Genomic DNA, 14582 nt, shown 5'->3' on the forward strand with positions numbered 1-14582 from the left:
CAGGCCATGATGGCGGTTTGGAGGCCCAGGCACGCTGCCCTCCTGCCCAGAGCGTCTCCGGGCTCAGGGAAAGAGGTGCAGGGGGGAAGGAGACAGGTGGTTTCACACCAGACTCTCATCAGGAAGGGGACGTTGCCAGCACAGGGGGTCAGGCCCAGCCTTCTGGCCTGAAGGCCCAGGAAGAGCCCCTGCCATCATCCCTGAGGCGGGCCTGCTGCCCACCTCCCTGAGTCCCAGGGCTGCGGTGTCCTGTGGTGGAGCAGCCGGGAGCTGACAGGGAAGGGAAACCATCCATTGCGCCTGTCTCCAGCAAACAGAGAGGCTGCCAAAAACACAAAGCCAGAGCCACCTCTGGCTTACGGACGTGCTTACCGAGACACAACCGACTGAGCCATGTTCAAAATCCTCCTCTGCTGCTTGCTCTGCACGTGAAGGCACTGAGGGCTCCTGTGTAGGTAACAAGCACAACTACCTCCCTGGGGAAAAGCACTTTACACCAGCATGACCAGGGGATAAAGCTCGAAACCAGCAGGATCTCCTGCTGTGTTTGCAGGTGCTTGGGGTAGGAATGAGGAGGAGCAGCCTGTGCTGATTGCCAGGAGCCAGCCAGGTTGTGAGGAGCAGAGCTGGCCATTTACTCCCAGGAGGCCCACCCTGCTTGGGCCAGCCCTCAGCCCCTGGGCATGCTCAAGTCCCCTGAAACCCCCACCAAGCTTATTTGCTTAGTATCAGACAGGAATCACAATACCCGAGTCAGCTGAGGCAAAGAAAATACTAGTATTTCCTAAGCCAACCTCCCCAGCTCAGCATCTGCTTTCACTATGGCCAGGGGTCTCTCAGGTCTCCTCGTGCACCCCGCGATACATTTCCACCTTTGCCAGGTACAAACTTCTCTGGATTTCATAGCTGGAAGTTAGGTTTTTATCAAAGCGGGTGTGCTTTTCCAGCAACACCTATAATAAGTGAGTGGGTGCAAATCCTCCATCGGTTACACGACCGAGTGTCACGCCCAGCGCATTGTCTGCTTGCTCTTAGAAAGCAACAGGGAGCAGCCTGGGCTGGAACCAGCCTCCAGTCCCTGGTCAGCCTGAGGGAATTGTGAGAAACACTCATTCATTAATCGAATGTAAAGAGGACAAAGTCTTCGAAGCAAAGATTAAAAAAAAAAATTATTAAAATAAAATGAACGAGTCAGCTGAAGCTGGTGCCCCTAAAAAGAGGCACACCCAGTTACAAAACTTCAGGTATTTATACCTTCTCCTCAATCACCTGATCTCCTGTCCCTTTTCCTATTGGTTCCGTACTTTAGGGCACACATTCTTTTGCCATTGGTTAGCCTACCAAAGGCTCAATCCACCCCCTTTTCTTTTACAGAGTTGCTCCCCTAAGTTACCCAGCAACAACCCTTGCCCACACGTCATCCCTCTGCACAAAATGGCCAAAACCCACAACATGGCTGAAGCAAAACCCCTGAGCTAATCTCCCCCAGAACGGCGGTAAACTGGGGGGGTTTCTCTTTGCCCTTTCACAACAATCGGGTTTGCTACCTGTAAGTCTTACTGATGGCCTCTTGAGTTCTGGTAACAGGAAATATCCGAGATCCGGATGGACAGTCCTGACAAACACAGGTCCTTCAGATCCTTGCGTTGTCCATGGGCAGTTTCTCACATGCTAGCGACCACATGTACGTCCTCGCTGCCTGGCAGGGCAGTATCCATGTGCTCTGGCTCTCTACGGGCTGCTACTACCAACTCTTTCCTTGTAATCCTCACTGCCTTTCTTAGAGTCACCTGAAACAAAGCATCCCTCTGTTTGGCTTTGTTTGTCCTGTACCTGTTCATGGGTGCTCTCCTCTGAGCCCTTCTCATCCGCCTCTAACTCCTTCAGCACAACATTAAACAGAAGCCGCCTCAGGGTTTTCTGTTTAGGGGAGCTGCTCCTTCTCTAGCGGAAGATGGTTTCTGACCCAGCCAGCCTTCAAAAGGCAACAAGAGAGTAGGAAAGGTGGGGGACAGACCTCTCCTGTGCAGGAGAGCAGAAAAATGAAGCCCAGCTCATCAGCTAACACACACCAGCTACGCTGGTGCTTCCCACTACAGCTGCCCCTGGGTAGACAATTAACTAATTAAGTCTGTCTTACGCTAGTCTCTTGCCTTTGGCCCTCGGTATTCTCACCGAAGGAAGCACCGCAGCTCCTGTGGCCTCCTGAGCTCCTTCTCAGCCTGCTCAGAAGTAACTCAACCTTTTAGTTGCTGGGCTAAAATACAGTTCTGGCTTTGGCTTCCTTTCAGTAGGATTTGTCTTACATCCCAGTGTAAGAGTTCCTTTTCCTCAGCAAGCATTGCCTCTGGCTAAGCATGATGTTTGGTCACGTGAAAACCTCTGTGCAGAGCAATAGCCAGTGTCACAGGAGACTAATAGGGACATTCCAAGGGCACAGCCTGTCTGTCGATTATACAGGGTATGACCACATTCAGTCATTTGTTCCATTAAACAAAGGGTTTCACCCTGGTGCAGCTGGTGCCCAAGGAGGGGGCATGCAGAGAAGGTTGTGTCTGCTCTCCTCTATTCTTCATGTACCAATGCTTCTGGAGAAACTGGGATGCAGATAGAGAAAGCAATTTATACTTCCTGTAGTAGGTGTGTGCTGATTTTCTTCTTTTCCAATCGCTATTTCTTTGTTCGTGTTTGAGGTTGGTTGGGTTTTTTTTGAAGAGGCTGTTTAACTAGTTTTCCAGAAGTGCCTTGTCTCACCTACTCTGACATACTTAATGATATGTAATGTTTAACCCTTAAAGCAGCTCATATTCTGCATCTACTTCTGCTGGGAGACTATTATATAATTTATTAGAATGCATTATCATGTATTACATGTGTTTATTTTGCCTTTATTTGGGAACTATCCACTGAGAGAGTTGGGAGACTGGGGATTTATTCTTTCCTGCCTGCCAACACCAGGGGCATCCACGACTGCGGCCGAGTGTGGAGCTCAGCCAGTGCTGGTGCCGCACGGGATTTGCTGTTGGTAGCAACTGGACACTTGTGTGACAACTTTGCCCCTCTTTATTTGGAGAGAAAGAACCAACAACTTCATGGAACTGCCCTATGAGCACACCCCAAGCCCTACCCTGATAGGGTTGCCTTCAGTTCTTGCGTTGGGGCAAGACCCGTGGGCTTGCGGGGCGGGGAGGCGGGTTTGGCGTTGGCGGACGGGTGCTGAGCTGGTTCTGGGTCTGCTGCTGGGCGGTCAGGACTGGGCTGGGGGGGCGCAGAGGGCCACGGGAGGGTGGGCGCGGTGGCTGCTGGTAGGGGGTCCAGGTCTGTGGAGTGCCAGGCCGGGTTCCTGAAGCTGCAGACCGGCGCCTGTGGAGAGAGGAGAGTGCTGAGGCCCTCAGCTGCAGATGGGACACACAGGGACTCTAATCCACAGCATGGTCCAGAGAGGGCAAAGCTCCCCACCACGGGCTGAGCTGCTGGCACAACTTGCCTGAGGTGGACACCTGCACCTCGTGGCACCACGCAGCAGGGGCTTTCCTCCAGGCAGGTTCACTAATCAGGAGCAGGCATGTTTTAGGGCACTCTCATCCCCCGCTCTCTCATCCCGACCTTCTCTGGCATAGGCCTGTTCCTCCTGGGGGCAGCTCTTGTCCAGGCAGGGCCACTTGGAGCTAACACTGACCCCTGCCAGAGTGGGGTCCCGAGAAGGCGGCCCAGGAATTAAGAGGCCATTTAAGGCATCTGCCAGCAGCAGAAACCTCAGCAAAGTTTTTTGGCCAACTGCTAACCTGCCACTCCACAGCAGGGTGACTAGAAACGCTCCCGGGCTACAAGCAGCCACCCAAGGAAGCAGTGGGGGGTGAAAAATCAACCACTCACTGTTTTCTCTTCCTCCACCAATGCATCCCACAACACAAAAACAGTCCTCCAAACAGCAGGGAAACCATGAGTGCTGCCGTGGTTATCATACAGCGCCTTCGCACATCTTCAGGGCAGACAAGGTAAACGACCGAAGCCTTCGGGGGAGTCAAAACAGGCATGGCTTTCCCAGTGACTGCATCTGGAGAAGCAATTTGGGACGTTAGTCCATCCTGTGCACCACTGGTGAGCTGGCAGCGTATTTGATACGGCCAGGATGTCCTCCCGTTTCCCCCAGTGCTGGTGCCTGGAGACACACTCCCACCCTTTGCTGACGTGACATGAAGTGACAGGCAAGAGTGGGCACTGGGGGCGGGGGCAAGTCTGCTGACACACAGCAGTCCTGGTCGGGTGACAGTGGCTGACCACGGAACAGCAATTACCTAGCACGCTGGTGCCTCGCATCAGCCTCCTTTCTGCAGCACCGACAGGCAATGAGTTCCTGCTTCCTTCGGGAAACGCCTCCTTTCTCACAGCCTCTTCGTCCAACTCTTGAGAAAGAAAGCAGGACAGTTGGGTCAGATGGAACCGTTCCCCATCAGGGGGATGGCATCTTCAGGAGGCAAGACTTCTCAAAGACATTGACAAAGTTTAGAAAAAACGCCTGGGCTTTGGGGGCTGTGCCCAGTCACTTCTCCAAACAGCAGCCACGCCTGATCTGCTGGGAGACCAGGAAATTGCACATCAGCTTCTGCTTTGCATTGCACATAGTGCGCTTTTGGCAAACTGTAAGGTTATGCCAAATGCCTTCCTTCCAAGAGGGTGGGAAGAAGCTGCAGCCAGACCACTGGGGAAGCAGCCCTTCTGAGAAGGGCTCCTCCACAAGGCCCTCCGGCCCGGCACTGCCCTGTAAGAACCAGCGACGCTCACTTTCAGCCCATCCCAGCTCTGGGTCTACAGCCAGGAAGTACTGCACCCCCAAAATGGCCTGCAGAATCACCATCTCCACCTGACTCCCCCCGACTTCCAGCACTAGGAAAGGGCAACCAGCATTGCTTGGAACCTCACTCCCGCCTACAGCTGGCCCAGTGGGCAAGCAGTGCTGCCTGCGAGCTCAACACAAGTTCAGCACGTGCCAGGCCCTCAAATCTGTCTACCGACCCCTGCACAAATCAGCTCTGAGCCATAATGGTAAAACCGGGGCAGCGGCTGCCCCTGGCACTCGACTTGAGCCACAACTGGCAGCAGAGGTTCTGCACCATCTCTGTGGCTCACCAGCACCTGCCTGCAAGGCGTGAAACCCAGCATCGCTGCTACCAGCCTCTGATCAATCCCTTCCTGCTGTGCTCGTCACAGCATGTCCAGACGTCTATCTAAAACCTCCAGTTGCCAAGTCTCACAGATCCTTAAGGCAGAGTGAAATATACACACCGTGTCCTCCCTCCTGCTCCTTCAGGATTTCTATTAGGACTTCCAGTTCCTGTGGGGACTTTCTTCCTCCATCCTCTTGGAACTTTGATCTTGGAGGCCCTTAACAGAAAATATCCCGCTCAATTTTGCATGATAAAATATGGAAAACCAGTGCACAGACTGTGAGGTCAGCAAAGACTCTGCCTGCAGTGGGGGATGCCGCGGAGGAAGTGGAAAAGCCTTCTCGTCTTGTTTAGTCACATCTGTAGCCTAGACGGTTCCATGGTTTTATGGTTCATAAACACCCAGGAGGAGCCTCCATCATCTATTGTGATCTATATGGGCAGAAGTGGCAAGGGGATCATGCAAGGGGAGGGCACACACATGCACCGGCACCGTGCTGGACAAAACACACCACGCGGAGCTGCCAGGAGAAAGGACCCCCTGGAGCTCACACCAGCTCTAAGCTCAACCCCAGCCAGCCCGCTGTCTTGGCCGCCAGCACCATGAGCAGCTCAGGCTCTGAGGGGCCACCAAAGCGGGCTTCGCAAGGCAAAGCGCCCTGGGGCACATCACTGAGCCCAACCCGTTGCCTCTTTGCTCTTCTCCATGTCTGCGCATCGGCCACGGAAAGAAGATGAAAAGGAAAATGCTCCTTCCTCCTCCTGACTTATCTCTGAGATGATTGCTCTCAGGCTGGACAACGGGAACGGCCAAAAAAGCTGGGGATCTGTCAACCTGAACCCTGTTCAGGTTGGAAAATTGCACATGAATAAGCTCTTGTCACATTGTCAGTGTTTATTCCTTTGAGGAAAGGGACATTGAGAACTCACCTTCAAGATGTCCCAAGGGCTCCAAACCAACATCCAGCCGAGAAGCCGGATAATCATTGCTACCATCCTCATCTAGAAGCAAGCACAAATGAGGAGTGTTTCCATTGCATGTTGAGATCCGCTGCTGCCTCGGTGAACTGCAGGCACTCAAAGCGGGTCAGGGAATGACACGGGAGCCAGATGAAAGTCGAGCTTGCCAGAGCTGCAGAGGAGCCTAGGGACCTCTTGGCTGGCACCTGGCACCTCTCCACACACTCTTTTCAGGCCACGTGCAACACCTCTCAAAGAGCAGATGAACCAACACACGTAGCCCCCTCCCCAGCCCTCACTTCGGGCTTTCTTACCAGGAGCACTCTCACACACACACAGAGGAAAACCCTCATTAAAGCACCGTAAGGAAAAAAATATCATCCACACTTCCTGGGGAGAAGAGCCTACTGGCTTGTGAAGGGCTGCATCCCACTTACTTGCTCCCTGGACTGGCAACGGAGCCGCTCTGACAACCCTGGCATGCAGGGCCACCAGCAAGAACAAAATGAGGTGGAGGCATTTGATGGGGACCATGGTCCCGTGCACTTGCACCATCCTGCTGCTGCTGCTGCTGCAGTTGGGGCTGGGGGCTGAGCGATCGGTTCTTATAACCGCTCGGCTCTCTGACCTCACAGACCCATTGTGACCTCAGGCCACACCAAGGCTGTGTGGAGATGGTTGCCAGGGCGCTCAAGGAGAGTCACTGAAGCACAGCTGAGGGAGCCACACTCCTGGGGAGGGGAGCACATCCCCTCATGCAGCTCCATCCAAGAGCTGGGACACAGTCCCACCTGGGGCTGAGCCCACAGCTCTGCCCTGTTTCCCAGGCACTGCCACAGGGGCAGCGAGGAGCTCACAGTCCCCCAGAACAAAAGGAATCAGCACAAGGGATTTTGGGGCCACTGGGAAGTAGGCAGCCCAACCACCTGAGAGCAAAAGAGTTGCCTTTCAATCGTTTTTTCATGATTTCAGGCAATCAGATCATGATTGCCTGATCAATCCCTCGGCCCCTCAGCAGCCCCAACCAGCCGGGACACCCCAGCCCTGCCCATGGCAGCCCCTGCGCAGGCTGGAAGACTGGGACTGCTTTTTTGGACTCTCCAGGACACGAGGGAGAGGCCGGGGGTGTGGGGACCCTCTCAAAGAGGAAAGGCTCTGGGCTCCTGTAAAGCCGAGCAGGCAGGCCATGATGGCGGTTTGGAGGCCCAGGCACGCTGCCCTCCTGCCCAGAGCGTCTCCGGGCTCAGGGAAAGAGGTGCAGGGGGGAAGGAGACAGGTGGTTTCACACCAGACTCTCATCAGGAAGGGGACGTTGCCAGCACAGGGGGTCAGGCCCAGCCTTCTGGCCTGAAGGCCCAGGAAGAGCCCCTGCCATCATCCCTGAGGCGGGCCTGCTGCCCACCTCCCTGAGTCCCAGGGCTGCGGTGTCCTGTGGTGGAGCAGCCGGGAGCTGACAGGGAAGGGAAACCATCCATTGCGCCTGTCTCCAGCAAACAGAGAGGCTGCCAAAAACACAAAGCCAGAGCCACCTCTGGCTTACGGACGTGCTTACCGAGACACAACCGACTGAGCCATGTTCAAAATCCTCCTCTGCTGCTTGCTCTGCACGTGAAGGCGCTGAGGGCTCCTGTGTAGGTAACAAGCACAACTACCTCCCTGGGGAAAAGCACTTTACACCAGCCTGACCAGGGGATAAAGCTCGAAACCAGCAGGATCTCCTGCTGTGTTTGCAGGTGCTTGGGGTAGGAATGAGGAGGAGCAGCCTGTGCTGATTGCCAGGAGCCAGCCAGGTTGTGAGGAGCAGAGCTGGCCATTTACTCCCAGGAGGCCCACCCTGCTTGGGCCAGCCCTCAGCCCCTGGGCATGCTCAAGTCCCCTGAAACCCCCACCAAGCTTATTTGCTTAGTATCAGACAGGAATCACAATACCCGAGTCAGCTGAGGCAAAGAAAATACTAGTATTTCCTAAGCCAACCTCCCCAGCTCAGCATCTGCTTTCACTATGGCCAGGGGTCTCTCAGGTCTCCTCGTGCACCCCGCGATACATTTCCACCTTTGCCAGGTACAAACTTCTCTGGATTTCATAGCTGGAAGTTAGGTTTTTATCAAAGCGGGTGTGCTTTTCCAGCAACACCTATAATAAGTGAGCGGGTGCAAATCCTCCATCGGTTACACGACCGAGTGTCACGCCCAGCGCATTGCCTGCTTGCTCTTAGAAAGCAACAGGGAGCAGCCTGGGCTGGAACCAGCCTCCAGTCCCTGGTCAGCCTGAGGGAATTGTGAGAAACACTCGCTCACGAATAAAATTAAAACAAAATGAACAAAATGCAGCCGGGTGTGGAGCTCAGCCAGTGATGGTGCCTCACAGGATTTGCTGCTGGTACCACTTGGACACTTTTGTGACAGCTTTGTCCCTCTTTATTTGGAGGGAAAGGGCAAACCCCTGAATTAATGCAATTCCATTGTTACTAATACAAAAATACGTGCCCTGCTCCCAAATGGCTGCAAAGGAGCAAGGGGAAGGCGCTGCAATCTGAGGAAGGGGCTGGTGGCTGCTAGAGTCTTTGAGAATCTTTGAGAACTACTGTCAAGTTCAATCACCTGCAACACAGAAGGGACGAAGGTACATTTGACTTTAAAGCTGTTTCCTAAAATCAAGGCTCTGCAGTAGGTACCTGGAGAGCCCAAAGGTTATTTACTAGAAGCTAAATTTATTTGAGAGGTCTGGTCCAATCCATTCATCTTAAAATATATGCTTTGGATTAGACACTACAACCTGTATGAGGTATGCAAAGCTTGAATTCAAGCTCTGTCTCCTGCTGCTGACACCAGAAAAGGTGATGCCAGCACAGTATCACCACATGCGATACTCCCACCCGAGATCACTACTACCGCTCACTCCCAAACCTTGGAACTGTTACCTCAAATGGGGACTGCAGGATTGCTCTGATGACTCCACGACCTCTGGCAGCCTGTCCAGCAGGCAGCGAGTACTAACAGCTCACTGCACACCATTTGAGAGTGCAAACCTTTCTCAAGCTACAGATGTGGCTTAAGCTTTAATGAAACTGCCCCATTCCGGTGTCTTTGTAATAGGCTTCTAAACAGCTTGCTCCCCAGTTCGGGCTCTGGGAAAAGGTCTCAGCTACCAATAACCAGAGCTGGGTGCAAGGTTGCACAAGAACCCAGCTCCCTTGGGTCAAGAGGAAAATACGCTTTGAGGACACGGAGCACATTGTCATCTCCTGCTATGTTAAATGTGCAGTGGGGAGAACAGCACCGCTACTACGGCATGTAAATCCACCTCCTGATTCAGAACACACAAATCCACTCCAGAAAAGTTTAATGCGGGTTCCTAGGGCATCATATTCTTAAAAAGTCACAGAACAAGACAAGAAAAAAAGGCAAGCTGAATTCCCCAGCCTTTAAAACAATCCGAATGCTTCCAATATATCAAAGCTCCATCTACTACAAGGCTGTACACCACAGCAGCTGCTGGAAGAAGGAGTGCCAGCCTGAGGACCAGGATGCTGCTTCACCTCCCAGAGATGGCCTGGAATAAGCAGCAACCAACCACAAAGCCTGGTCTTGCAGAGCCATAGGGAACTACTGGGACTCCCTGAAAGAAGGGCAGAACTCCGGTACCACAGTGAGCTGCCCAGCATCCCTGCTGGGAGATGAACCAGGCAAGCTGATCCCACAGTGCCCATGCTCTGTGAGAACATGCATCCTGGGAGGAGCAGGACCCTCCAGAACAGAGATTCCTATACCAAAACTGCTTTGGCCACACCAACTGTGTGGCAACAGCTACTCCTGTGAGAAATGCTGGGGTCAGAGGAAAAAGGGAGAACCATTACAACAGCCCATCAGGAAGGGATCCAAGAGGGACACACCACACTGCCAGCTGGGAACAGAAACAAGCCATGGATCTCAAGGGAAGAGGTCAGGCCAGTACAGCCCCAGTCCCAAGGCTGTCTGGGTACCCTCTACTTCCCATTCAGTCTTTGGGTGAAGGATCTCAGGGTAGTTCAGGCAGGGACCTGTGGTGGTCTCTAGCTCACCCCACCCACCCCCCACGCATTCAAAGCGGGGCTAACTTGAAAGTCAGATCAAGCTGTCCAGGGCCTTGTCCAAACAAGTAATGAGTTATCTCCAAGGGCAGAGATCTGAGGACTCCACTCCAACACACCCAGAATAAGCAGTGCATGGGCCACGGGCGTACTTTTGATGTACTTGGGCAACAGAACAACTGCCTCTGAGGAGAGAGGTGCTTTCCTTCTACCTACCAATCTTGTATGACAGCACTGTCTCTCATCGTTTGGTATTGCCCCCGAGTGAAGGTGCAATGAGTTGTGGCTGCCACACTCTACTCTTAAGGTCTGCAGTGCTGCTACGAAGCACTTATTTCCACTGTGACTACACACCAGAAGCGGCCAAGCCTCCCAGATGTGCAGCCCAACCTGAGAGTAATGCATAACTGGCTAGGAGAGCTGAGGGAAAGGCTGGAGGAGCACTTATCAAAACAATGGGAAATACAGAGCTTCCAATGGAGAACAAAACTATGAGCTTGGAGGACCTATGCTGAGGAACAACCAGCTGATGTCAGAGCTGCCAGCCTCAAAAATATAAAGGACATTAAGTTACCCAGGTGCCCAGTAAACACTGCAGACATCACATTGCTATTAAGAAAAAGATAGCTTTCAGTTGGAAAATAACATACCGAGACACTTAAAGCCTGCTGGGCAGCAAGAAGACCTTTACTGACACCAACTCCATGAACTCCCCAACAAACACTAAATATGAGCCATGAGTCTGCAGCTCTAGATGCCCACTGAAAAACTGACATAAATAGAGGAGTGGTGGGAAGAGAGATTTCTTTCTCCTTGTTACCTGCCTCCCTAGAGAGGAGGATAAGCACTTCTTTCTAGGTGCCAACAAAGGGCACTCTCCTGTGGCACGTGCACCACGCCAGGTGAGCCTGCTGTCCCCAACACAGCCCTGACAGTGTGCACACATGAAGGCTGAGACACCCTCCAAACCATCGGGATTACCAGATTTTCTGCTGTGACCCCAGAAGGAGCACAAAGGCTGGTCAGGTGCCTCCTGGAACTGACAGCAGCCAGGCCCTGGAGCATGTCCCCTCCCATCACAGCCCCCACGCCTGGGGAGGAACGCGGGACTGAACCCTGCGGGTCAGACGGACGGACAGGCAGGCTCTGGACATCCAAGACGGTGACAGGGAGCCGGGCATCCCGCGGCCCGGCTCCAGGCAGGCAGGCAGAGAGCAGGCAGGGCAGGAGCACAGCGGTTTATTGGCAACACAAGCAGAGGCGGTGGCGGCATGCCCCAAGCAGGATGCGGGGCGGCGGTGCTCCGGCGGGGAAAGGGGGGCTCGGGGCCGCCCCAGGCCTACGTCAGCGTCTCGCCCTTGGTGACCTGTCGGGAAGAGGAAACGCCTCAGCCGGGGCCGGGGCCGGGGCCGGGGCCGGGGCCGGGGCCGGGCCCTGCCGGTGCTCACCCGGGCTTGGCCCCGGCCCACCCCGCCCTCGTCCCACTGCTCACCCGGGCCTCGATGTACTCGATCCTGCGCTCCAGCGCCGTCAGCTTCTCGTTCAGGGTGGCCAGCCGGGACCGGCACGACATGTCTGCGGGAAGGCGGCAGTGAGAGACAGCGGGCGCCCGCCCCGGCCCGGCCCAGCCCCACCCCCCCGCCGCCGCCGCCCCGGCCCCCTCACCGAAGGAGTTGAGAAAGTCCGCGATCTTCTTGATGGAGCTGGTGATCACCTCGATGTACTCGCGGTTGGCCCAGTCCTGGTGGATCTCCCGCTGCACCGGGTCCTCCTGCACCGACATGGCCGCCCCCGCCGCCCCGCGCCTGCGCGGAGCTACGCACGCACACCCCCACCCTCCCCCCAGCCCGCCCTCCGCGCCTGCGCATCGCCGGGCGGAGCCGCCCCCGCCGCCGCCGGTGTCTCAGGGTTCCGCGGGAGAAGGGACCGGCCTGGCCTCCTCCTCCTCCTCGCTGGCGTCCGTGCCGCTGGGCTCCTGCGGGGGAACCGCCGTCAGGGCCGAGTCTGCACCCCCCCCCCCTCCGCTCGCCTCGCAGCGAGAGTGTGTGCCCAGGCGCTCGCAGCAGCAGCCGTACCTCAGCCGGGCTCTCTGCGGAGTCCTCCTCCTCCTCGGAGCCCCTCTCTTCAGAGGCCTGAGACAAAATTTCTTCTCCCTAAGTTGGACGCAAAAAGATCTGTACTGAGTGTATGCGTAGCAGCTGAGGCGCACTAAGGTGGGATGGAAGAAAGCAGCATTCTGTTACTGTCTTAAATAAAAAGCTTTTGAGTAAAACGCTGGTTTTGTTTTCAACTGTGCTGCTTCTACAGTGAAAGATGAAAAAAGCGTCCAGAATTGGCTTCTGTTAAAGCCACCCACCAGAGCATGTGTGAAGAGGTGTTGGGAGTGACCTCTGCCTCTTCCCTCTTTGTGTCTGGGGCTCGGTTCTGGCCCCTGAGCAGCGGAATGACCCCCCACACTCATGCCTCACAAACAACAAAAACCCACTGCCTCAGGGTGACAGCTTCACTGCAAGGAAGCCCTTAACCTTGAAACAAAACACTTCTTTCTGCTGCACTTGGCAGGACTGTAATGCAGTCCCAGCTCTACCCGCACACGAGGGCAGTTACAGTTGTCTGGGCAAGATGAGCATCGCCCTTGCCCAGGTTTTACTTGCCCCAGGCAGGACAGCGATTCTCACCTGAAGATCCCGATTTTTAAGGATGCCAACCCAGAAGGCCTCCTGGCAGTGGTTGAATGCTAGCATTGCCTTCACTCGGTACACAAATTGCTCCAGTGACTTCTTCAACAGCGGCACGTGGTTGGTCAGTCCAATGTCTTGGCGAATCTAAACGTGAAAGAGTAAAACATGACTGTGATTGATCCTTGCCTAGGTGTCCTGGCTACTTAGAAAGGCATTGGTTATACAGGTGGGAGGGATGGGACACGATCTCCACAAAGGTTGCCAAGATTACATTGTTTCTTTGCCAAATTCTTTATAGACTTTGTTAAAAAATAAAATTCAGATAAGCATTTTACGTCAGGCAGCAAAACAATCCCTTGCAATAATCCAAACAGCCATATCCACTCTGGATAAAAATAGAAGGGGCCTCAGCTTCTCATGAACCTTAGAGAGAAACCAGTGACTTCTCTACGGGACTCCAATACTACCTCACCTAGGAAGAGAGGTAATACTTGCCGATAGCCACAGGCTGCAAACTAATGCTGCAGGGACTTTCCTATCAGGAAACTGCAGTAGCTCATTCAACGCCTTTCTCCTTCTTTCTTCTCTGTCCCTGGGAATTCAGCAATGACAATCTTTTCTTGCTCAGTGTCTGATGCAATTCCTCTGCAACTAGCTACACGGAATGTGTGTGCAATATAAACTCCCAAGCCAGATTGTCTAGACCAAAGAAGCACTGGCTTTTGGAGAACTAGGCCAGGAGGGAACAGATGGAGTTGCTGTAAGCAAAAACCAGCCGAGGAAGAGCAGCTATGCCAGGTATTGTGTGAGATTTAGCTCTGGGTGAGCTTCTCTTCCTGCTAGGCTTGGATCTGCAGTACAGGATAGTCATTGCTAAACCAGAAAACCTGCCAACAGCCACAACCAATTATTTTGTGCATAAGTATTTTCCTCTTTCATGTGAATACTTTGTAACCTTGCATTAAGATGCTCTCATTAGCTATACTCTGAAATCAGATCAGCTTCATTTCTTGGAAGAGTTCAACATGCCTGGGAAGAGGGACACTGCTTTGCTTCGTGTTCTACCAACAGGGAACGGGTAACCAAGTACCAACCAGCAGCAGTCTGTTCTCAACCCCGTGTCCCCGTGTAACAGCACTAATCAGAACCAAATAAGGGAAAACCTCACTAATGACACAATCAACAGCCACAGTGCTCCCCTCCCTGGGCCTTAGAACCTGCCCAAGGGTCTGCAGGCAGTTCGGAGACCCAGCAAAGCACCATGGCATTTGCAAAAAAATCTGTCTCCGGGAGTTGTCCTTATGTCCAGCATTGGATACACAAACAGAAGAGGGGCTTGGTGTGGAGGAATAAATGACAAATACTTAGGAACTGAGGGAGAGTAGCAAATCTTAGGTAACGCTGCACGGTACGTCAGCGAGCACCTACTTGTTTTGTATGAAAGTGAAGTCAAGAGTGGTTTAACAAATGCTGGTGTCAATTCCTCTTCAAATATGTGTGAAGCATCATCACATACATTCATTTGCCTAACTTCAGTTGCTGCCTTCTCATTCTTGCAAAAATGATTTGGCACAGAGACTTAATTGGGCTGCAACAGATTCAAGAGCAGTGGTAAAACCCAGGTGTTCACTAATTGCAGTTATATGCTAACAGGGGCCATGGGACACAGCACTTGAAAATGCGAGTCAAGTGCAAAGACAAACA

The 14582-nt window shown here is 53.6% G+C and overlaps 2 protein-coding genes across 3 annotated transcripts in view; both read right to left on the reverse strand.

Moving 5' to 3' along the window:
• Nucleotides 1-2861: 2861 nt before the first annotated feature.
• On the reverse strand, nt 2862-12000 carry BRK1 (BRICK1 subunit of SCAR/WAVE actin nucleating complex). Of its 2 annotated transcripts, XR_012463332.1 has the most exons (8): nt 11863-11992; nt 11690-11772; nt 11179-11563; nt 6099-6170; nt 5287-5385; nt 4299-4406; nt 3877-4057; nt 2862-3363 (listed from the first exon to the last, which is right to left on the reverse strand). XR_012463332.1 is itself a non-coding variant. In XM_074152139.1 (3 exons), exons 1-3 carry the CDS (start codon nt 11978-11980, stop codon nt 11537-11539), a joined length of 228 nt encoding a protein of 75 aa, XP_074008240.1. In that variant the 5' UTR covers nt 11981-12000; the 3' UTR covers nt 9455-11536. The 2 variants fall into 2 exon arrangements, 1 of the variants encoding a protein (XP_074008240.1); XM_074152139.1 differs by lacking the exons at nt 2862-3363; nt 3877-4057; nt 4299-4406; nt 5287-5385; nt 6099-6170 and having other exon boundaries at nt 9455-11563; nt 11863-12000.
• Nucleotides 12001-12100: 100 nt separating this feature from the next.
• Nucleotides 12101-14582, reverse strand: part of FANCD2 (FA complementation group D2) — a 46241-nt gene continuing 43759 nt past the window's right edge. The window contains exons 41-43 of the mRNA XM_074151687.1: nt 12876-13022; nt 12273-12350; nt 12101-12172 (exon numbers count right to left, since the gene is read on the reverse strand). Coding sequence (XP_074007788.1) covers nt 12101-12172; nt 12273-12350; nt 12876-13022 — 297 coding nt within the window. The remainder of the gene's footprint in view (nt 12173-12272; nt 12351-12875; nt 13023-14582) is intronic.

Source organism: Numenius arquata, chromosome 8, assembly GCF_964106895.1.
Source record: "Numenius arquata chromosome 8, bNumArq3.hap1.1, whole genome shotgun sequence".
NCBI classification, from domain to species: domain Eukaryota; kingdom Metazoa; phylum Chordata; class Aves; order Charadriiformes; family Scolopacidae; genus Numenius; species Numenius arquata.

Bases quoted from the DNA above. Each gene is read 5' to 3' on its own strand.
- BRK1 (XM_074152139.1), bottom strand. From the start codon at position 11,980: ATGTCGGTGCAGGAGGACCCGGTGCAGCGGGAGATCCACCAGGACTGG. The intron at 11,773-11,862 runs GTGAGGGGGCCG...GCCTTCCCGCAG, and splicing joins GGACTTTCTCAACTCCTTCG to ACATGTCGTGCCGGTCCCGG. The intron at 11,564-11,689 runs GTGAGCAGTGGG...TCTTCCCGACAG, and splicing joins TCGAGTACATCGAGGCCCGG to GTCACCAAGGGCGAGACGCT.